Here is a 23,057-nt window from a genome sequence, read left to right on the forward strand (position 1 = left end):
TCTTGTCTAAATCCACTCTCACACAGACACATTTGTGTTTCTAACCGGAAACTTAATCCTGACTGAAGCACATCACAGATAATACAGACCTCCCAAGGAACTGCTTGTCTGACCTGCATGGAAATTAGTCCTGGTGTAAGATGTGGGAGATGCTGTTTTACATGCAGAGTTGCAGTGGTGTGGCTTCTCTTGTGGCTGGTTATGCTGGAGTAAAGGTGACCTGTAGAAATGAGCCAAACTACTATAAAGTACCTTTTCTCAAGAAAACCATGTGTGTGCTTGGGATGGGAATGGTATGTTTTTTAATGACTCATTATGAAATAATAATGAACTGTATGTAGACATAGCCTAAAAAAATTACGAGTTCCAGACTAGCTTTCCATCTGAACTTACTGAACTGTCTTTTGGGTTATTAAAACCTTTTAAAATTAAATTATTTTAAAGATACAAGCTTGTTGTGATGAAACCACTTGAGATATCGTACAATCTGTCTGCATAGCTATGCAAATTGGAGTAATTTCCATTTGACATATGCAGTGTAATTATTGAAAGCTTTTTTCCAAATTTATTTTTTATGTCTGCTGTAGTTAATTCACAATCTCCTTTTAACATTGGCAGTTATAATTATTTGCCAAGAGCAATTCCTTGCTAACAAAAATCCAGTTTTCTTTAGCCTGCAGCTTTTCTTTTGATTTCATGATGAGGTACTATTAATCAGAGGAACCAGTGCTGGCCTCTGAGTATCCAGCAGGGCAGAAAAACACTGCAGTCAGAGAATAGAAATGCAAGTAATTATCCTAAGCTTCTTTGTAACATCCCAGTCCTGGGCCTCCTGAGTTGCTGTGTTTGAGTGAAGAGGTGCTCTGTAAGAAGATCAGAGTTAACATCTCAATAAGAATTACAGTGAAAACTGTCTGTGCCCACTGTGAGATTTCTCCTCCTGAGTTTTTGCTTATGTTTTTTCTGTAGAGCCTATGAGTAGAAAATAGTGTGTATTGAGGGAAAACAGTGTTATTATGTTGCAAATATGTTTCTAGGGCTATTCTGCATAGGAATTTGAGCCACACCTGTGACTGAAAAGTGATGCAGTTGAACAGTTTTAGGCTTCTAGCTGCATACTGTCATTCAGAAATTAAGCAATTACTCTCTTGAAAATGCCTTGTCCTTTCTACCCTCCTTTTTCTCAGGGATCAGTGTGTTACACAGCTTCTGAGAGGAAAAGAAAGTGCAAGCACTTTCTAAGAATTACTGACCTACTTTGCAAGTATTTTATTCTTCCTTGAATCAGATGTGTACCTGCAAGAGTGTACGTGGATAAAAATTACATTTGTTTCACCCCCTGTGGCATAGGTCAAGTGCAGGAGAACTCTCTCCCCTTTTAAGTTTCCACCCTGGAATAGTACTTCAGGTTCTCCTGGGGCTTCAAATGGATGAGGTCCAAATATAGCCTTGAAGCGAGCTCGGAGCAATGTAAGGTACAGAAACCTGGGTTGTCACGCTTCTCCAACAGCAGAAAGTCTGTCTTCAGGTGGCACAATGAAAGGAATTACCTATGTTAACCCATTTTTCTGGTCCAGGTATCCAGCATGTACATGGCAAAACAAAGCCCACTGGGAATAGGGCTTGTTTTCCATTGTGTGCTTGTGGACCATCTACCACTACACGGTTTTGAGTTTACCATACAAATACATCACAACCAGGCATGGTTGATGAACACATAGTGATGAACACATCAAGTTGGGCTACTAAGGTTGACTAGATCCCCCCTACTGAACATAATGGGGAAATGATCCAGTGTTGATGTGCTTTACAGCAGATTTTCAGTGCTGGGAAAGACTTCCCAGTCTTCATTAGACCAAATCATGGACAAGCACAGTGAAATATGGCTTCAGCTGCTACTGTAGGGTAACTATGTCTTGTCCAGTGCACACTTTGCCAGTGTTAGCATGAATGGTGTTTTCCAAGAAAGCCTTCTGAGAGGATTAGTCTGCGGGTTGACTGCAGACAGGGCAATCTGGCATCCAGGCAAATTGCACTCGCTGAGTTATTGCTATATGAGTCAGCTGGCTGGGCTGCTGCAGAGTCCTTGGCTCTTTTGTGTTCTGTAGTCTGGGGAGTGATTAATCAAGCATCCATCTTTCTTATGGACCCAAGGTTGGAGCCAGGGAACCACGATGTCAGCGTCTCACATAGTTAAAATTGCTGATTCACTTTTATCCATTCTCACTGTTACTTTTCAGAATGGGTTTATGGCTCCTCTTTAGTGGTACTTAGCTCTTGCTGACAGAAATAAAATGCTGCATGAAAAAGTAGACCAATTCTAAGGCTACCGCTGTGGAGGGGGGGAGGGGGCTTTATAATTTGTTTAGAAGTTTCTCAAAGAGCCTGAGGATTATGAAGTACTGTCGGATGAGAAGTTAATAAAAGTTAGTTCAAACCAAAGTTTGTTTGTGATCCATTCACTGTAGTTTCATTGGATATGTTGCTTGAAGGGCCATTGTGACAGGGAATTACCACTCAGGTAACTTTGACCTGAAACTTGCTAAGGACTGATGCCAACTCCCTGAAAAACTCCATTATCAAAATTCTTAAGAACTTCAAATAAGAGCAGGGCTGGAGCGAAGGAACCAGGCCCAGTAATGGCTAGGGTAGAGCTGAGCTACTCAACATGGATTCAGGGAGGTGGGGGTCTTCTATGAGAATGTATTTTGCCATGACAGCATCCCAACAAAGGGATTTCATTATGATCAGCATTTTAATTAAACTGGTTTGATTTTCTTATGTGGGCGAAGCTTCTTCACCTGTGTGTTCTTGGGGTTCTTTTCTGTTCTTGGCAAGATGTAAAAAACAGCACTGACCTGAGCAGAGGACTTAGACTGGGAAGAGGAAATCAGAGGACAAGAATAAAGTCATGGTCTCATCTGTAAATAGTCTTAGACAAATTTGGAAAAATACTGTCCTGCAGACTGACTGTTGTGTATATGCTTTTGTAATCTCCCAGACCCTGGTGAAATGGCACACCAGAAATGAGCAGATAGAAAAAACAGCCTTGAGTCCCTTGGGTGAAGTTGGGAGGTTGTTCCAGCTGACCTGTTCCATCTTGACATTCTTTGCTTCCTTGCCTTTTCTCTTCCTCTCTGCTGCAGCCCTGAGAGTGGAGCAGTCATGTCAGTCTCTCCAGTCCTGATGCTGCTCCTACTCTGAGCAGAGAGAGGATGTGCTGACACGAGTGTGAGACCACTAAGAGGATGTTCTCCCCAAGATGCATTGTGAAACCTGGTGTTTGTCCTTCCCTGTACAACCACATGGCTCCAGAAATTTCAGTTCCACTGCTAGGCACAGCCTTAAGGGCTCCAGTAGGGCTTGCCCAAAAATTTTATATTGACGTTTCTAGTTTCTGCATCTGTATATTTGAAAGAGAAGATGTGATTTATCGTGCAAGCCTGTACATGCTGATGCACACAGGGACACATAGAGTGTGCATGCAAGCACCACCAAATGACAGGAACAACACTGCTCACCTGCACTTGCCATGTTCTTATATTTATGTATTCAGACCAAGTTCCTTTCGCTGCATGTGTGTACATCTGTCTGCATGTGCTCATATACTGAAGTAAAAATTGTGTGTGTGTTTAATTATCATTGCTATGCTAGTGCATCCCAGTCCATAGTTGGATGCTTTGGTGTCAGTAATTAGTACAGTATTTGGGAATGTAGGTAGTGATTTTAAAGTTTATTTTAAGTGCTTTTATCAGAAAATTAGGTCAAATGCATGCTCCATTCATCTAGCACTGCAGGGCTGACACACATTTTCTTCAACACAGAGACCCATCAAACTTCACTAGGCAGGAGAATAAGTAGCTGAAAATATTGCAGAGAAATGAGGTAAGGAAAAAATGTCTGGAGCAGAGTATGGGCTAAGTAGGTGGCAAAGCTGATGCCTCATATAATCATAATGTAGAAAAGATCAAAGTAGAAACTGCATCTCGCACAAAAAGATGGTATCACTGAATGTTTACTGCAGAAAAACAATCCTGAAATATAAAGTGCAGGAAGAGTACAGGTTTGCTGCTCTACACAGTGATGCTATGTGAGACACAGATAGGGATCTGACACTGCAACTTGTACAGTTGGGTTTCTTTTAAGATTTGGATTTCCTGCCACTTTCACTGCAACTTGGCTGGCGAGATGTACTTTGTTAGTGTTGATAAAGCTTTATGAATCCCACACAAATCTGCCAAAATAACAGCTATACTAAATACTTACTGGCATTAATCTGATGTTTATCTTTTGTTAGGGTTTTTTTGTGCTTGATTATAGCTTGCTAGTTTTAATGGGAGTAGAAAGGGTAGGCAAGAGAAACATAAAGAAAATTAACTGTAATTATCAGCTGTTAATTTATCTGACTCAGTAAGCGTAAACAATTCTGTGATGGGAAGGCGAGCTGAAAAAAATGAACTGCCTGATTTCCTAAGTCTTTACAATAGCTGGGCATTTAGTTGTTGTCAGCTAACACAAAAAGAAATATTTAAATACAGATAATAATGCCTTAGGAGAATAGAGATTGACTGTAGGCTGTGATTGCCCTATGATTTCATTACTCAGGAAAAGAAAGGTATAACACTGGACTAATGGCATGCATTTTGCTCTAGAAGTTGAGTAGAAGGATTTGGATAAATTGGAAAAAATAAAGCCCCAAATACAGAGATTTTCACCGAGTTTTATTTAGTCCTAAGACAATTAAAATTCCATTGAAATTAATGAGTGTTTGCTTGAATGAGGTCTAAGTAGAATGGTTTTCTTCTCTCAGTTTATCTGAGTACATTGTGTGAGTCTTTATTTTTTTTATTGCACAGGGAAGTGCTCATCAGGGATGTGACCCTACAGCTTTGATGGGGATTTGAAGGTGCAAAAACTGAATAGAAAATTGGGAAAGCCAGCCTGGTTTATCCTATACACTTTTTCCCAAGTGCATATGAGAGCATGGAAAGCATCCAAGTAGGGCTCAGAGAATTTAAGTCTGAGCATGTTTCAGATGCCTGAATAAATAATCTCAAGCTGGGATCCCTGGAGCATTTCCTTGTGGTGTGCAGGTAGCTGGTTTGACAGGGTGTCTTTGCACCATTTCTAGATTTCCCAGCGTGGGTTTTAAAACAGTTTAAAGAGTACTAAGTGCTTAATTTATTTCAGTCTCCAGTGTTATTTGCATAAATGCCTACATAGGAGAGATCAGAATGACATGCCAGGTGGGCTATAAACCAAGCATCAAGCTCTATCCAATGTTAGGAAAGGCCTAGAGAATTTTTCTTTGCCTTGCAAACTGTTCTGGCATAAATAATAATTCAAGACTTAGTTGCATCCCTTGCTCTCGAGCACATTGCCTATCATTTCAGTGATGAAGGTTCTTTATACTCCCAAATCAAAAGCCCCAGCTAAACTAACAGTGTAAGCCAAACTAACAGAATAAGCAATCAAAAATTCATATGTACTTATAAGCAAAATTACTGTCAAGTCAGCACATTGTCAAAATAATATTCTGCATATGAAGAGGTCATATGAAGATATCAACTATCTCAAGTTGAAAGGGACCTGTAAGGATCATCAAATCCAACTCCCTGCTTTGTAGGACTACCTAAAACTTTGTGAAGCAACCCTGAGTCTAATGCCAAGCACAGAAGGACAGAATCTGCTTTGGAATGCCTTGAATACTGCTGCAGCAGCATTTATACCTACAGCAGCAGTAACACATGCACTGACATGGCCCCAGTCCATAACCTTAATGACTACCTCCATGCAAATGAAAGTTAGTGGCAATATTAATACATAATAAAAATTGATACCATCGTTACAGTCTTTCATCCTGATGAACCATCCTGGTTCTGCTTAAATGGCATCTATTTACCTGCAGGCATTGTTACAATCTCATGGAGTCAGCAGTGGTATTTTCCCAGCCTAGGCAACACACTTCAGTAGCTGTCGGGGAAGAACCTAGCATCAATTTTTTATTTCAAGACGAACCAGTTCCTTGTTTTTCTGTGTCCTTTAATGGTTTTTAGAGAACACTAACTCAGCTGAAATCACATCTGTAAACTCACAGCTCATATTAACCTTCTTAATTATTAAGCCTGCTTGCCATTCTGGCACTGTTTGTGTGAGCTGCATGTGTCTCATCAGCTGGGTGACACCTCAACTGCTGATGGAGATGCCACTCGTATGTCACTAGCAGCAGGGTGGCTTTGCAGGCTTTCTTTTCATCGTGCTGGTAGTCACTTGAATCAACTTTAGCCTACGGTTACAGGGCAGCCAGGACAGAGGCAGTCACAGCTGGTTTTCTGTGTATTTGAATGTTTATGTTTTGGGGTTTTTTTCAATACAATTGTGTACAAAAGAGTGAGGATAAACTAGCCTAAAAACTGAAATAACGGAGTGGTACACCAGGGCCAGAAGTAGGTGTGTGAGATGAGCCCCTCACTTCAGTGATGGTGTGCACTGTTTGTGGTGTGCATGTTCACTGCATGGAAATTTTTGTCTGCTATTTATGAAGTGCCTATTTTCCCAATTGACTATCAAATGTTAACAGTGTATGCATTCCTTTACTTCATAATATTTTGGTGCAGAGGAAGAGATGCAGGGCTTGTAAAACCTGTATAAGCCATTTTATTTGCTGTGGCCAAATGTGCTGTTGCTTGTCAGCAGGGTGGTGTGTTACTCCCTGTGTGCATTCGCTGTCTGGTTCAGCTGTGAAGGAAAATATGTTCCTTCAGTCACTGTTACTTTCCTTCACATTTACAGTGGACTAGGAATACACACATGCCCTGTTAATATGAATCAGTTAATGAGAGATGACTCATTATGCTAAATAGTAATTTGATTTTTTGCAACAGATCTATGTATCTGTGATTAACAGAGATTGCCTTGGCCAATGTTAGAGCTGTGACTAATGCCAATCTTGTTAGGCATCCAGGTTTATCTCCTTATTAAAAGTTTTGTTAAATTAGGATTCCTCATAGAAACATTGTTTTGCCACCAGGACATAAATACATTTCTCATGCCATCAATATGATAAATACAACCATTGCTCTTACTGTTACTATAATTACTGTATCACAGTGTTAACAGCAACATCATAGCAGACACCTCTGTATACTAATAAATCCTTGTCCTATGTGAAAAGATTTTCCAGTGACCTGAATGATTGTTTTTGTGAGGTGGCCGAGAAAGAGCTCCTCATTTCCCAGAGCAGAGCAGACTTCTATCAGGTTTTCCACTCCTGCTGGAAGTATACATATCCATATTTATCTAGACCATTTTCTGAGGCATTCAAAAGCTTTTAATCACTATGCAATTTATGAGGCATGCATCTCCACATATAGTGCATCAGAAAATAGTATCAGATCCACCAAATAACCTGTCCCATTGTTCTGTTCCTCTATTCTGAGTCCTCAGTACAAGAAGGACATGGATCTGATGGAGAGCATCCAGAGGAGGGCTGGACCCACTGATCAGGGGGCTGGAACACCTCTCCTACAAAGACAGTCTGAGGGAGCTGGGGTTGTTCAGCCTGGAGAAGAGAAGGCTCTCAGGAGACCTCATAGTGACCTTCCAGTACCTGAAGGGGCCTACAGGAAGGATGGAGATCGACTGTTTGCAAGGGACTGTAAGGATAGGACAAGGGACAATGGTTTTAAATTAGAGAAGAGTAGATTTAGATTGGATGTTAGGAAGAAATTCTTAATCATGAGGGTAGTGGAAAAATGGAACAGATTGCCCAGGGAATAACTGAGGCCTCATCTCTGCAGATATTCAGTGTGAAGCTTGATGAGGCTCTGAGCAACCTGATCTAGCTTAGGGTGTCCCTGCTTACTGTAGGGGGGTTGGACTGGATGACCTTTAAAGGTCCCTTCCAACCCAAATTATTCTGCGATTCTGTGATTCTATACTGGGCACCACCATTTTAATGTAGATGCTTTTTCATCATCCCTCCCTCCTGTCCAGTCTCTGGGTGGTCATGTTGTTCTTTTTGCTCTCTTTTTCTTTCTCCTCCATTTTATTTTTTTTTTTCTGCAGAAAAGACACTAGCAGGGCTCACACAAATGTTGGACTGAAGCCTTTTAGGATGGGCCTCTGTAGATTGGGGATGTTGCTGATACCTTTGGGGCTTGTGTGCAGCTCTCGGGGTGGCAGAAATTCCTCTGGGCTGTTTGCACCTGCCCCTTCCAGTGTCCTCCTTTCCACCTTGCAGCATTCTTCCCTTCCTGTTTCCTCTTGTCTCCCCTTCTCTGTTTCCTCAGCCACTTTGTGCTTTCCTCTGCTGCAGCCCCTGCTACTCCTTGCTCCTCTGGAGTGATTCCAGAAACCTCCATGGCTGCCTTGGATCCCCTGGGAACCTTGAGAGGAGAACAGGGCTGTAGGCTTTGCCTGGGTCCTCTGGATGCCCAGGCTGCCAGTCCCTTCCCACTGCCCCTACACCCAGATAAGCTTCATATTAATGAGCACGATATCCCTCTAGGCCTTGGAGTGGTGTTGTGGTGAGACAGACAAGCAAAAGAAGCCCTTTTTGTTAAGACAACTGTTTGGAAAAGATGCCTGGAGCCATGGCATTGCCTGCTGCTAAAATAAAGCCACTAAAGTATCCTAATAGTTATCATCTGCAGCTGAGCAGAGAAGGGGCCTTTTGCAGAGCTGCAATTAAGAAGGGGTACTGCTCACCAGCTAATACTGTGCTGATTGAAGCACAGATCAAAAAATAATGATTTATGGTGCTTAAGATTTCTGGCTTATCGTGCACGTAGCAGGCGAAGCTGAATATACAATTGCTGTATCTCTGAGAGCCTGAAGAGGCACCCCAGCTATCAAAGCTTAAAATAAAAGAACAGTGGCTGGATGAGCTACTGCCTTCAAATTCTCTATTTGCATACAAATTCTGAGAGTCATCCTCAGTGTTTTGTGTCTCTCCTTGGTACACATCTGCTAGGAGAACAAAATAATAGCAAGCTGGTTTGTTCCAGCTCTGTACAAAAAGGACCATGACTGTGAGACAGTTCTGAAACAGCAAAAATATTGTTTTTTGCTTTCTCACAAAAATCTGCTCTTAGCTCTGTGGGTCTCTCCTGAAGTCAACAGTTCAGCAGTTACAGCTCAGATCACTTATATTTTCTTCTGGGTTTCTTAGACAGTAATAAATTTGGAAGGGACAGGCAACTTCTTCATTACTAACCTCTGTTTTTGTTCAGTCTTCAAGTATTGCCCTGAGTCATTGTAGATAACTGGGATTTTTTGAGGTTCTGGCTAGATCACAGCTTCTAAATGTTGTATTGTTTGCAAATTTGAAATAAATTGTTACAAGGGAATGATTCAAATACCTGTGAAGATTTCTGAATTCATTATTACTGTAGGAAAAAGCAGTTCTCTCTGTTTTTGCATATAGGCATACATGAGTATTCATAGAAGTAGAAACGCATTTTCTGAATATCCAGCTGGGTTTCAGTAGTACTGTCTGCTAACATGATTAGTAGTGCAAAGGGATTTCTGTCTAGTATGGGAATGTGTGAAATACACAGTTCTAATGATACTGAAGTTAGATAAAACATCGTCACCTGTAAGGAACCATGTGCAGGCTCCTGGTGCCTAAAATAGTTTCTGAGGTGGTTTCTGGCCAAAATAATAATGTGTACTAATAATACAGCATATATCAGTGCAACATGTCTGAGAAGCTGTGAGTAGAACTGAGTGCCAAAGATGATTTCCCCTCTGATTCTGCACAATAGACGGCAACAATAGCTGCTCTAATGGTCAAAATCTGAGAAGAAAATCTTGCCCATATTTATTCTTTGTAATGTTATTAACTATAATGTGGATTGTCACCATTTGGAAGATAATTTTGTATTAGCTTATTTAAAAAAAAAAAAAGTTTAAAGAAGATACTGTAATCTGATGTGTTTAAATCTGATATGTTTAAAATATTCCATTCAAAATAACTTAGTAAGCGTGCTCTTCCATCCCTCCTCTATTTGCTGAAGCTCTCAGGCTATTCCTTGAGTGTTGACAGTTTCTTTTTAGCTTTAGAAATGTATTATTTTGCTCACTAATTTAGCTTTGTGCACCAAAACCTTCTTTTGCTCTTTTTCTCACTTCCCTCCTGACCAAGGTAGTGATTGCTAATTAATGAAGCTTTCTGGTGCCAATGAAGGTTTTGATTATATGCCCAGACTCCAAATAGAGCCCTTTTTTATTTTCTTGTGAATAGGAGGAAAACACTGTATTGGGCTCTCATGTCCTGAGCCAAATAGATAGAGGACTAGTCTTGCTCCAGTAATTTTTTAAAATATTTTTCTTTTCTCTGATAATGTTTTTGTCCCAATTTGAAAAAAGAGCAGATGTGAAAAAGTCTGACACTGCAGATTGCAGCATTGATTAAGCCTCTGCCTATTACATCCACTCTACCCTCCCCATGCTGTGGGCCCAGGAGTTTTACTCATTTTTGGACTGCAGTGCAAGGATGTTACAGGGACAAAGAAACTTTGGCTGCTGGTAGGTGAAGAGCTGGGTAGAGCCTTATGTAAAACGAAGAGCTGCAAACTCCAGGCATTTCAAAATCTTACTCTAGCTCCTTATCTTCCCCTGTGTTTACATGAAAAAAAATTGAAGTACTGTTACTCTAGACTGTATCTACTTGTCATTCACTTCTAGGCTGTTTGGCTTTCAGAGTTATTTCCATACCACAGGGCTTCCTTTTTCTAAAACGAAGGCTGAGGTTTGCAAATAAATCACATGACTTCCTAACAAAAATAGTTACTGTGAGATGGGTGACAAGCTATTAGATCATAGTTATAATTTTACTTTCTAGCATAGGGTGCTAGAGAAATCTTCCAACAAATGGTAGCACCAATGATAGCACAAACAATTTCTTTTTATTTGCTCTGCTGCTTCTAGAGAGCAAACTAGACCAACTTCTTCAGAAAAGATCAGTGTTTTTAAATAACCTTAAAATAAATGCAGGGTGCTATCTGAAGCTGTTGAGGTTTGACTTGGGGGATATACGTACCCTAGGAGATGGAAAATAGTCAAGGTGGACCATTCAGCCCTTAACCTTCCTTGTAGAACATTGAGAATAAGAAGACACTAATATTAGTTATGGTGTTGTGATGTGGACCTGCACTGGAAACTTTGGTTCATTCTAAACAGGAACCAAGCAGTTGGTGTCTTTCAGTCTTTAGCAACCAAACCTAGAATTCAAATTTTCTTACGTTCTTTTCCTCAAACTCATGCCCATTCACATTTTCAAGGACTGCTAGAGTGAGCTATACCTAAGTCATTGCCCTAGGGATCTGGTCTGTCTTACAGATGGGCATCTTCCAGCTCTACTATTATTTGTTTTTTCCTGTTTTCCTGCTGGAGAGAGATGACAGAAAGGTTCAGGAAAGCAGACCTGTTGGGGTCTAATATGGTTGGCACCTTATGGTCCCATGGCTGTGGGCACAGGAGGCTCACCAACACTATGGCTCAGTCCTTGCTAATGCACGTTCATTGTGGTTCTGGTCTCGTGTGCCTGGATCAGTGGGTTAGAGTGGGTCTGAGGCTGAAGCTCTTCATGGCAACTGTGGGTGGCATTCACAGAGTCAGCTTCCACTTCTGAGGGCTCTGCTGGGAGATGCATTGCTTGACTTCAGCTTTGGACTCGGGCTGTCTGGGAATGAGCCCTCCCTTATTCCATGCCAGGTCAGAGAAATCTCACATCCCATCACTTACCACCTGTTTGTCACCATTTTGTCTCTTTCTGAAGCACAGCCAAGCAGAGTCTGGGGTGAAGGCTGTGCAGACTCCTCAAAACAAATGACGTGTACTTAAATTATTTTGCTTCTTCATTTTATGTAAAAACTCAAGAAATCAATGCTCAGAAGTTGTCTGCTTGAGAACTGCAGCATTGCAAACCAGATTTCCTGATGCTTGTGGAAAGGGTCTGTATCCTCTCATACTTAGTTGCTTATGACCAGGGACAAGCACACTGTACTTTCTTGCTGAAGAGGACTGCACTTCCCTGCTTATATAATTAATGAAGCTTTTTCTGTCTGATGTGTTGTGATTTTCAAAGATGTGTGAAGTGCCAAAACACAATGATAGAATGACAAGTGGTAACAGTTCATCCTTTATTAGAGAGTCTTGTACCAAAGTGGACGGGATTAAACCCTAACCTTGAGCCAGGAAAAGGGGTCAGTTCCCAGAGAATCCCCTTGCAACACCTGGAGTCAGAACATGCCTTTTTGTGTGACTGTTTGGCGGTGGTGGGAAGGACACTTTTCCTCACACAGTGCCCTCTGCTCTGTCTGTTGCCACTCAAAGGGAAGGCACCTTTGTTCTTTCTCCTTTTGAGAAGGGAGCAGAGGAAAGAGCAGAAAACCATGGTGTGTTGATCCTCCTGTTTCTTAACCTAATCACATGAACACACTGGAGTATTTCTTTAAATGAAATTAAACAGACCTTTCATGTTCTCTCCCTGCTTCAAGAAAGCTAATGTGGCTGCTTGCAGATTTGCAGCTCCAGAGAAGACAAAGACCTGTAGTATTCGTGGGCTCAAGTGCTGAGCACTCCCATGCTGAAAGAACTTGCACAAGCTTTAACAGGCTATAAAAGCTTTCTGGGCACCAAGCAAAAATCTGTTTAAATCCCTAATAGGAATGAGAGCACAGCATGTATTATCAGTATATGCACAGAGATGGGAAGGCTCTCAAAACATTTGTATTTTGGATTTGCTGTAATTAAAAGGTTTTAACCTTTTCAAAACAGATGAAATACTGGAAGGAGTAAGTAGGAGATTTCATTTTTCCCCATCTCCATACAAATATTTAGGGCTCTTCCCTTTTCCCTGCATGTGTCTGACTTGCACTGATCCTAATGGCAATTTTTCTTGAATGTAAAGGAAATAAAAATGTATAGGGTTCTCTTTCATATTTATAATCATCATAGGGTACTCAGATTGTAACAATCCCAAGTGTTCCCTGCCCCACACAGGGAAGGACTGACCCCTGCTAAGCCCAGGATGCAATTCCTGGCAAAACGGACCCTTTTCTTCACAAGCACATAAGTAGAGTTGTGTATCTTGAGCCATCAGTGTCTGTACAGACCCCAGCTAAAATGTGATGGGTGCCTGAGAGGCAGAATGATGCAAGCTGAATTGGAGCAGAAGATGATGCTTGCGGATCAGTAGGGAATGGGTCAGATGATGACATGGCATGCATGGCATCTTTGGAGGGGGAAGTGACTATTTCAGAAAGATATGACTATCAGGAAGTTTTATGTAAGATTTTCCTTATGTTCATAGCTGATTTGCTAGGCTAAAATCTCTCTGCAGAGGCTGTATAATGGAAGGAGGACTATCACATTAGTGGGATGTATCAAGTGGCATAGCTGGAACTACTAGAGGAACATAGGGCAAGTGGATGAATGCTTCCTCCATTATCGAACATGCAGGAAAAAAAAATTATTCAGAAGCAGGAATAGAAATGTTGTAAAGCTGAAAATGTCAACCCAGTCACAAGTAGCCGTCTGTGAAGATGAGAAGGAAAAGTGAGAAGGGGAGATTGTGGACACTCAGTAGGGGATTCTTGCCTAATATAGAAGGAAAATAGTATGTTTCTACTGACCTGATTGAGTAGAAGGTGAATAGGAGCAAGTTGAAGGGAGATCGTTCCCTTCTTGGCTATTAACTAGATGTGACTGCCACTTCAGTGGTAGCAGCCCTCCCTCCAGTTTCAGCTACTCAAATAGCAGCAAAGACTGGCAATAGGCAGTGTGGATAAGCTGGTTATTGAATGCTTGGACTGTGACCCCCTTCTTCTTCCAGTCAGGCTGTTAAATATTCATGTAAGTGGGCTCACACCAATCCCTGCCATCTGTCTGTATTTATATTATCCATCCAAACAGTTCCAAAACAGGTAAAATTTCATCCTCATAACAGGTCTTCAAAGGAAAAGGGATTTCTCACCTATCTGAAAGAAAAAGGAATCACAACACAAAGTGATTTAGCATGTAATCAGATTTATTAATCTGTACTCCAGCAGACAGGATCCAGACTCAGGTCTTTTAAGTCTTGGCCCAGCTATAGCCCCAGACTTTCAAGGCAAAGGTCCTATTTAGTGATACAAAGTTTTGTATAGCTCACCTTATATTGCTGATACACACCCTTTCCACATGCACCAGCATTAAGCATTAAAAAAAAGTATATCTCTACTAAACTAAAAAGGAAACTGAGAGACTGTCACTACATGTGTGTATGGGTACAGATTAAAAGTATTTGACAAGTAGAAATCAATAATAAGCCCGTTATTTAAGCATCTCAGCCTGCACTGCACAGAGTTTCACACCTTGATGGCCAGATAAAACAGGAGTGTCATGCAAGCTTCAGTAAACAGTGTGCCCATATGGGCAATCCTGTGAGGGAACAGATTGTCATAGCTATGTTTGACCTGTTTTAGAGCAATCGTGTCTCTCCCTTGGCACCACGGATGCAATGTTGACATTTCAGTAGAAATGCTTTAAAAAAAAAATAAGTTCCATTGTTACAATAGCATGGCATTTTATGAGCAAGAAGCAATTTCTACATTTTAAGTCAAGTAGCAAGCCCAGTACTTCTCCCTCTCTCCAGTCAGAGCCTTTTAAACAGCCTGAACAGGAAAGCTGAAGGGACAAGAGCATTGAGAAGACGAGCCCAGACTTTTCAGTGTTCCTATGTTAAGTTAATGTGTATGTGCTGTCCTGCTGTTAAGATGCTTCAGGGATTTGCATTTGAAGCTCAGGTTCAGCTCTCAGAAGCCTCTCTATAGGCAATTTATCACAGAAGAAATGTCTGTGAGATGGGTGAGTAGGAGTGATTGGTTTTGTACCTGCTCCCAGAAAGTGGCAAACGTGGAGTATCAGCAGACCACCTTACTTTAGCTTACTTTCTAATCTGTCTAGGCCCTCTGGGTGCATTTTGAAAATAAAATGGGATACATTTTCACTGTGATGTTCAAGAAACTCTTACATGCACTTTGGAAACATGCCAGAGGGGATCTTTGTGCTTTTAACACCGTATTGAAATGTTTTCTACTTTCAAGGGTCTTTCTCTTTGGCTTAGTCTTTAAGGATAGCCCTGAGGCTTCATCTTACTCAATTGATGTATTTTTGTTTATGGTTTGTTTGGTTTTTTTAAACTGTTTTTCAGGCATTGGAAAAAACGTCATCTGCGACCGAACTGCAACTCCCCTGGATGCTTTTAGGATGATGACCGCGGCTCATTATTACCCAAAGCTCATGAGCATCATGGGGAACGTTTTACGCTTCCTGCCTGCTTTTGTGAAGATGAAGCAGCTGATCCAGGAGGGTTATGTAGGGGAGCTGCTGGTGTGCGAGGTGCAGGTTCACAGCGGAAGCCTGCTGGGCAAGAAGTACAATTGGAGCTGTGATGACCTGATGGGAGGTGGGGGTTTGCACTCGGTCGGCACCTACATCATCGACCTCCTGACCTTCCTCACCAGCCAGAAGGCCGTAAAAGTGCACGGGTTGCTCAAGACCTTTGTGAAGCAGACGGACCACATCAAGGGGATACGGCAGATCACCAGCGATGACTTCTGCACCTTTCAGATGGTCCTGGAGGGTGGTGTGTGCTGCACGGTGACACTCAACTTCAACGTCCCGGGAGAGTTCAAACAAGACATTATTGTGGTGGGTTCAGCAGGACGGCTGATTGTAATAGGCACTGATCTCTACGGACAGAGCAACAGCTCTCCTCAGAGGGAGCTTTTGCTAAAGGACTCCACACCAGTCAGCAACTCCTTACTTCCAGAGAAGGCCTTCAGCGACATCCCATCCCCTTACCTCCGGGGCACCATTAAGATGGTTCAAGCTGTCCGGCAGGCGTTTGAGGATCAGGATGACAGGAGGACCTGGGACGGGAGGCCCCTCACAATGGCGGCCACTTTTGATGACTGTCTGTATGCCCTGTGTGTGGTAGACACCATTAAAAAGTCAAACCAGTTGGGGGAATGGCAGAACATTTCAATCATGACTGAGGAGCCAGAGCTGAGCCCAGCATACTTAATCAGTGAAGCCATGCGGAAGAGCAGAATGTCTCTGTACTGCTAGCTTCTAGGAAAGAATAGGAACCAGACAGCTCTTAAAGGAAATGGTAATTCAGCCCCTGTGAAGGGCCTGGGCGTCTTAGAAAGAGCAGAGGATATAGGACAAGGAAATACCGTGTTTGGATCAACTACATCTGATGGTGGCTAAGATGCCAAAGTGGTAAGGTCCTTAGAAATGCCCAAAACAGAGGAGACTTAAGAGCTGACGTAACCCAACTGTTTTAATAACAGTATTAGCTGGCTGATTGGAAAGATATATCACAGACTCATCTCCTGCTTGCAGGTGCTTTTGATTATCCAATTGTGTTTACTGTGAAAGGTTGGGAAGATCCTTTTAGATTTTCCTTTCCTACCAGAGGGCTGTGAAGGTACTGTCATGTCATTAAATTTTCTGTATTATCTGACATGAATGGTTCCTACCATGACAGCTGACACCACCATGCTGTAGTACTACACCTCAAACCAACACACCAAACAACAGGACTTGTGAAAGTGTCATGTGAGATGGAAAAATCTTGGCAGCTCACTTTTGATATAGTTTGCTAGGAACTTCTCTGTGTTGGTTTAGCTAGTTGTTTTTGTAGATTTTTTTTTGTTTGTTTGTTACATTTTGGTTTGTTTTATTTAAAGCACAATTCAGTAGGAAAACGTGTGGCTTATAAAACAAAGCAGTCCTCAACCACAGTGCATATGTCCTGGTATTGGCAGAGGGAGGGTATTCTGTGAGATAGTCTTCAGTGATAACTGCACAGATTTGCTGATTAAAATAGGTTGTGCAAAACCTACATGGATGGCAAGTGGCATGACACAGTACTGATGGTGGGTTTTATTAGAGAGCTGAACTCAGGTTAGTCTTATGAAGGCTTACACGATTTCTTGTGTCTGGGACTGACTTTTGAGTGAATTCATCCTGCATTTTGTTTTTAGGTGGAAAGAGTAGAAATCCAACCCCAAACCATATGATACTAAAGACAGGCAGTTTTCTTTTAAACCTTTGTGAACTTACACTTGAGAGATACACACTGATTAATTTCATATAGCTCAACCCAGAGGCTTTCACCTCCACCAAGTGGTGAGTGTGAAAACCAAAAGGGATGAGAAATTTTCCTGTCCATTTCCAGGGAAAAAAAATTACACAAGACTTCCACCTCTTCACTTCTTAAAGTGGCCATTAGCTGGTACTGTAGTAATCATTCCCTGTCATCTGTGCAGGGGTGGACAAACTCTTTTGATATGTTTGCCGTGTTCTTCTTTTTAGTATTTTAGATTGCAGTCTTGAAATAATATATTCTTTCAAGAATGCAGTCTTGAAAGAATATAGTGAAAGGCACATAAATGATCCCAGTAAACAGGGATACTGATTTTCTGTGTAAAGCTGCTCCAGTGCTTACATGTTTACAGAGCTAGGTCCTCAGATAGGAAAGAAGTAGAACACAATCATATAGCACTAGATTAGATTAATCTTGAGAAAACCTATTCAGGGTCTTTTGTTAATTTTGACTAGTGGAAGGAAGAGACCATTTGGACAAGCAGTAAAGTAGAAGAGAAAACATGACCCTCTTTGTCAAGGCATTAGTGTTGCCATTTTAGGTTAGAAAGAGAACTGTCAGAATAATTTAGATTTCTTTAAAAAGCACTTAGAGTTTTGCTATTTTTAGGAGCACTAAGGATTTCTCTAGGGTTTCTTCTACAAATGACTGCCTGATTGCTGTATGCTCTTGCCTGTCCTATGCCCAGTTTTAAAGCTTTGTGTTTTTGAACAGGATGACAGCAATAGTTTGGTTCATCTCATCTGACTTTAGCTGGGTGAAAGTCAGGTGTTTTATCCTGATCAGCTGTGCAAGTCAGTACAGAGAGAGCTTCAAAGGCTGACTCAGTTAACCCTAAGTTAATATAGAAGGAGGTGCCTACTGGAAATTCCCATCCTCCCTGTTTGCAGAGAGTCTTGTTTCTAAATTTTTAGATGTCTAAACTTAGGAACCCAAAACTTACTGATTTGTTCTTAAAATTAGACAAGCTTATGTGTGACCTCTCATGAAATACTCCCTAAAGTGTAATAGTGTGGCCGATGAAGGAATAATGAAATACTACAAAACTGCACCCAGATGGAGAATTGTTTCTATCCATGTTGTTCAGCAAGTTCTAGCAACTCTCTTTGGGCCTGACCAGTTCTGCTAAGACCTCAGGCAAGCTTTTATCGATCCTTCTTGGAAGCAGGAAACTCTTGAGGTGTTGTATCTATGCCAACAGAAATTTCCCATTATAATTGTCATGGTATACTATGCTACCCGGTTCCTGCCCTGAAAAATACACAGAGAAATACAGAAGTGAGAATTTGATCAAGAAATCATTTCTCTCTTCTGAAAAATGAAATTAGCCCCGAGGGGATCAAAAGAGTTTTCATATAGTAAGGCAAAAGCCATTTATTGAAAATAATGGCTAGTTCAAGTCATGAATGCAAGCCTGGTGGATAATTAACCACATCTAGTTAAACATCTTCCAAAACTGGAACTTAGCATGGGCCAAAATGTTTGTGACTCCTACTTCTTAGTGGTTTGGCCATTGTGCTGGAATTGTTTTCCATGTTTTTGCACTTCATTTTGGTTCACAAATGTTGACAGTTTTTCCTATCTGTATTTTCTCTTTTAAATGTGTTTTTCTGGGTTTTGTGATGCCAGCTGGAAGAAGAGATGCTGAATCCTGTTCCCCACCCCTGCAATGAACAGTCAGTCCCCAGGCGAGACACAGTGCATAGGGATGGTACCACTGAGCTCAACCTTTCTGCCCCAGACCTAAATGTTTAGGTGACAGGCATCATCCATCATCTGTGCAGCCTTATTTATGCAGACAGTGCTGCTTAACAGAAAAGAAAATCTGATGTATTGGTTACATAGCCATTTGATGCTAGTATTAGTACTGGCTTGCAAATGTGTTGAATCCCGTACAGCTCTTTGTGAGCCCGCATCATTGGCCCCGGAGAGGCAGCCAGAATGAGCAGGGTCAGGGTGGGACCTCCTCTTCTGACAGCAAGAGAGATCTTATGCCAGATTTAGGTGAAATTGTTACCTAACTGGGATGACAGCAGTAACTGCATACACTTGGGATTGTATGACAGTTTTTCCATTCTCTAGGAAGCGAAGGTGCTGTATAGTCAAGCGTAAAGATACTAAACTTCCATCTAGCTTCAAGGAGGAAGGGATTCAGTTTATTTATAGAAGGTGTATTATTATTCTGATAAATTGTTACTTTTCGATCTGGGATCTTTGTTGGCAGCATCAAGCCCTCTGCTGGTACAGCTGGCTTTAAGTGTTTGGGCAGCAGATAGCAGAGATGAACTTGATTAAAATACAAAACGGTACCATTCCAGGAAATATAAATTTGGAATTGCACTTTTAATGCTGTTCTTTAATGCTGTGCCACAAGGTTTGAGATGAATGCTGCTAGAATTGGTGAAGCCTAATAGCCAAACTGTGGCTACTGCTGGAATTTACAGTAGCCCCCAAATGAGCTTGTTCATACACTAGGTAAGACATGTTCATTCTTCTTTCCTGGGGCTGCTTTTGGAGAGGTGCTTTCCTTTGCCATCAACCTGTGCACATAGGATACTGAACATTATGGTCTATTGCCAAAGACAAGAGGAGCCAAAGGGTGAACACAGGTAAAATGCTTTGCTGCTCAACTGGGATCTGGGATGGTCATCTGAAAAGTGGTACCTAATTCCCTATTTCCCATGGGAATTGCATTGGGCTCCACACCAGGGGTAGGGAGACCCTACTCTGTGCAGCAGGAGGGCACAACTTAAGTCCTTCCGTGTGCCCAAAGGGAGAGTGGTGACTGCAGCAGCAGGGAGTGACAAGAAGGTTTATCTGTAATCTGCCACCTATACACTTGCACCAACAGGCAGCATTTACTGGTAGCACAGATAGTGAGGGCTGTGCCTGCTGAAGGAGTTACCAGCAGCCTTCCTCTGCCTCTGTGTTTGGGAGCCTGAAAGGAGACCCTGGGGAAAGCAGCATCCATCCTGTACTCCTGCTGGATCTGTGTGGGTCCTTATTGCCGAACTCAGTGAAGTTCTACATGGAAGCAAAAGAACTCTGCAGGAGCTTAGGGTTTCCTATATTTAATATGCATGTGTTAAATTTGTAGTACTTAAGCTGTGTAGTTAGAAAATACCAAGTAGAGGTTATATGTCCTTAACCGTGCAGCCAATATGGCAGAGAACTGGGGCATGCGTAGGCAAATTTAGGCTCAGGATGGGCTGCTGCAGAGTTCATCCTTTGCTTTGGCTGAAAGCATGAGAAATTCCTGCCCAGCCAGCATAGAGCAATCAGAGGCACTCTCCACTTTGTACTTAGTGTTTCCTTCTTTCGAATAGCTTTTGAATCAGTGACTGTACAAGTGAACAGCTGTCCTGGAAGTTCAGCCACTCAAAAAAGAAGGCTTTTCTGCTGCATGTGGTCACGACGCAGGGACAACTGAATTTCTCTGTTACCTTGTTTACCTCTGTGTCCATACAAATGTGGAAAAGACCCAGAGAATTTTAAATTATTAATTTATCTTAAAAAAAAAAAAATTAAAAAGGAATAAAAGAGCAGATTTTATTTAATGGGTAAAGGTATACACAGTATCTTGATGATGTCATTGAAGAGATCCAGAAAATACCTGATGATGGAATTTCTCATTGCTGGGAATATTTAGATTTGACTTATGCCTTCAGTATAAAATTTCAAAAATTATGAAGTCTCTTCACTGGTAAGTCCTGTATTTATGAGAGCTTAAAAGCACCAAGCAGACTTCATGTTAATATGCAACACATAACACATTGGTGTGATGCTCTAGTGGCCCAGAAGTATGAAACTTACCATTGGACTGTTTGACCTCTACAGTGCTCTCTAGATATTTAGGAATAGTTGTGAAATGGCAGGACTGTTCAGGACAGCAGTTTCTTGCTGTTGTTGTTGAAGTTGTTATTTGTGGGGAGCAAAGTGTAAATTTTAGAGACAAAGTATGACTGAATAATAATTGACAGTCTCATCTGCTTTAAAATTTCCTCTTCTGAGCTTCTGGGTGAAGCCTGTCCAATAAAAATAATTTCCCCTTTAACAATAACTGCTTGCTTCCATTTGCTCATGAAAAGGAGAAATTTCAAGTAAATGGGACTGTACATAATGCTGCATTCATGAACTGATGTCATAACCTCATGACTTACTGAGTGTATGAAGCCAGAGCCCAAGCAAGTAATGACTTTTTCAAAGCTGCCAAATCAAAGCCTTGGGGTTTGGGAATGAAGGGTATCAGCTTAGGTCAAACTAAGATTGCTTTTATTCAGCATTTTCAGTTAAATGAATAAACAGAATGGCTATGGTCAATCCAAAACTGAATGCAAAAGATGGTTGTAGAAGGTCATTTGTGTTTTCTCCTTTGGGATTAAGTTCCACTTTTAAGGAATGCTGTTTTGAAATGAGAAGCTTTTTAAAATGTATCTTTTATTATGTTTTGGCATGTGTGATATTAACTGTTCGGGTGTGGGTCTTTTTTGTTTGTTTGTTTTTTGTTTAATTTTAAGTTTGTACTTTAAAAAATCCCATCCATTAGGTTCAGGCCGTTCAGTGAATTCAGCTGCCCTTTGGCAAGGTTGGCTCTGACCCTGCAGCCCTGCAGTGTCACGCAGTGACCCCATTTCTAGCATCTGAATTTGGCTGTCTGGGTTTCATTTGTGTCTCCTCGTGGCACTGGGAAAACTGGTTCATTACACAGACTTGGCAACAGATAATCAAGATAATTTTTGCAGCAGTGCCAGCCATCGTCTTTAAAAGCACTTAACTCTATTAACTTGTTTACCATGGTTATTTATGGCCTTCCAGCCATGTGCTGTCCATTACTTCCTTTTCTTTTTACACCAGCCATCAGACTCGCTTTGCTCTATTTTTCATTCCATGGCAAGCCACAAGGCGAGTCTCTTATTTCCCACTGAGCTCATGCTCAGTCTGTGTGGCACATGGCATACAGGGTGGTGAACCTACAACTTGAAGTTGTTTTAAACACGGATTTATTAAAAAATATGTTAACACCGCAGCTACTCGAGTATGTGGCATATGGAATGCCCAGCCAGGGCAGGAATCAGAGCTCCCTGCTGTGCCGTGCTTCACAAGTGACACTCACTGTTTCTCTGTACTAGTTTTTCTTTTATTTGATTTTGAAAATGAGAATATGTTCAGTTTGTTGCTGTGTCAATATTAAGTATATATTTATTGTTTTTCAGACATACATACATACATATATATAAATGCTATATATATATAATGTCAACGCATGGACATATGTACAGTAGATATTTTAAAGAGCTATTTATCAAGAAAAATAAGTGTTATAAGTAAACAGAGTTTATATTTTATATATTATGTAGATAGGAAAAAAGGGGTTAAATTATAGTAGGACTTTTTTGGGGGGTAGGGGGCCTGGAGAAACGGACAAGGACTGGTTCTAGCATTTTAAATAGCCAAACTACTTTGTACGGAAGCTGCCTGCTGTGCCTCTCGGCTGCAATATCTGTTTGCTTCTTCTTCTGGAAGATGATGTGCATTGTTACTTTTACATTGCTTGGGAATGTAGTTAGTTTATTCTCAGCCAACTGGTATGTGCTGCTTAAAACATGGTTTCCTGCTGTTCTGCATATTTGCATTGATGGAGTAAAAGGATCTTAACTGGCAAATAAAGATGTAAAAGGATGTGATCTCAGCTGTCTGTTGTTTTTCCCCAGACTTGTGTTTTAGGGGGGTAATAACTATCAGCTTTGCCTGGTTTCTGGCCTGCCTGTTAAGTTTAACACGAGTGTACAATACCATGGGCTTTGTGCGTGGGGGCAGGGATAAGTGATGGACAGAGGGAAAGAAGGATGTTTAACATTCGGCTGTTTGGAGGTTTAGTGTTATGACAAGGACT

At 41.3% G+C, this 23,057-nt stretch overlaps 1 protein-coding gene across 1 annotated transcript in view; it reads left to right on the forward strand.

Moving 5' to 3' along the window:
• GFOD1 (Gfo/Idh/MocA-like oxidoreductase domain containing 1) overlaps window positions 1-22,848 on the forward strand; it is a 77,036-nt gene extending 54,188 nt beyond the window's left edge. The window contains exon 2 of the mRNA XM_071736428.1: window positions 15,200-22,848. Coding sequence (XP_071592529.1) covers window positions 15,200-16,119 — 920 coding nt within the window. The 3' untranslated portion in view covers window positions 16,120-22,848. The remainder of the gene's footprint in view (window positions 1-15,199) is intronic.
• Window positions 22,849-23,057: the final 209 nt, after the last annotated feature.

Source organism: Heliangelus exortis, chromosome 2, assembly GCF_036169615.1.
Source record: "Heliangelus exortis chromosome 2, bHelExo1.hap1, whole genome shotgun sequence".
In the NCBI taxonomy this organism is placed as follows: Eukaryota; Metazoa; Chordata; class Aves; order Apodiformes; family Trochilidae; genus Heliangelus; species Heliangelus exortis.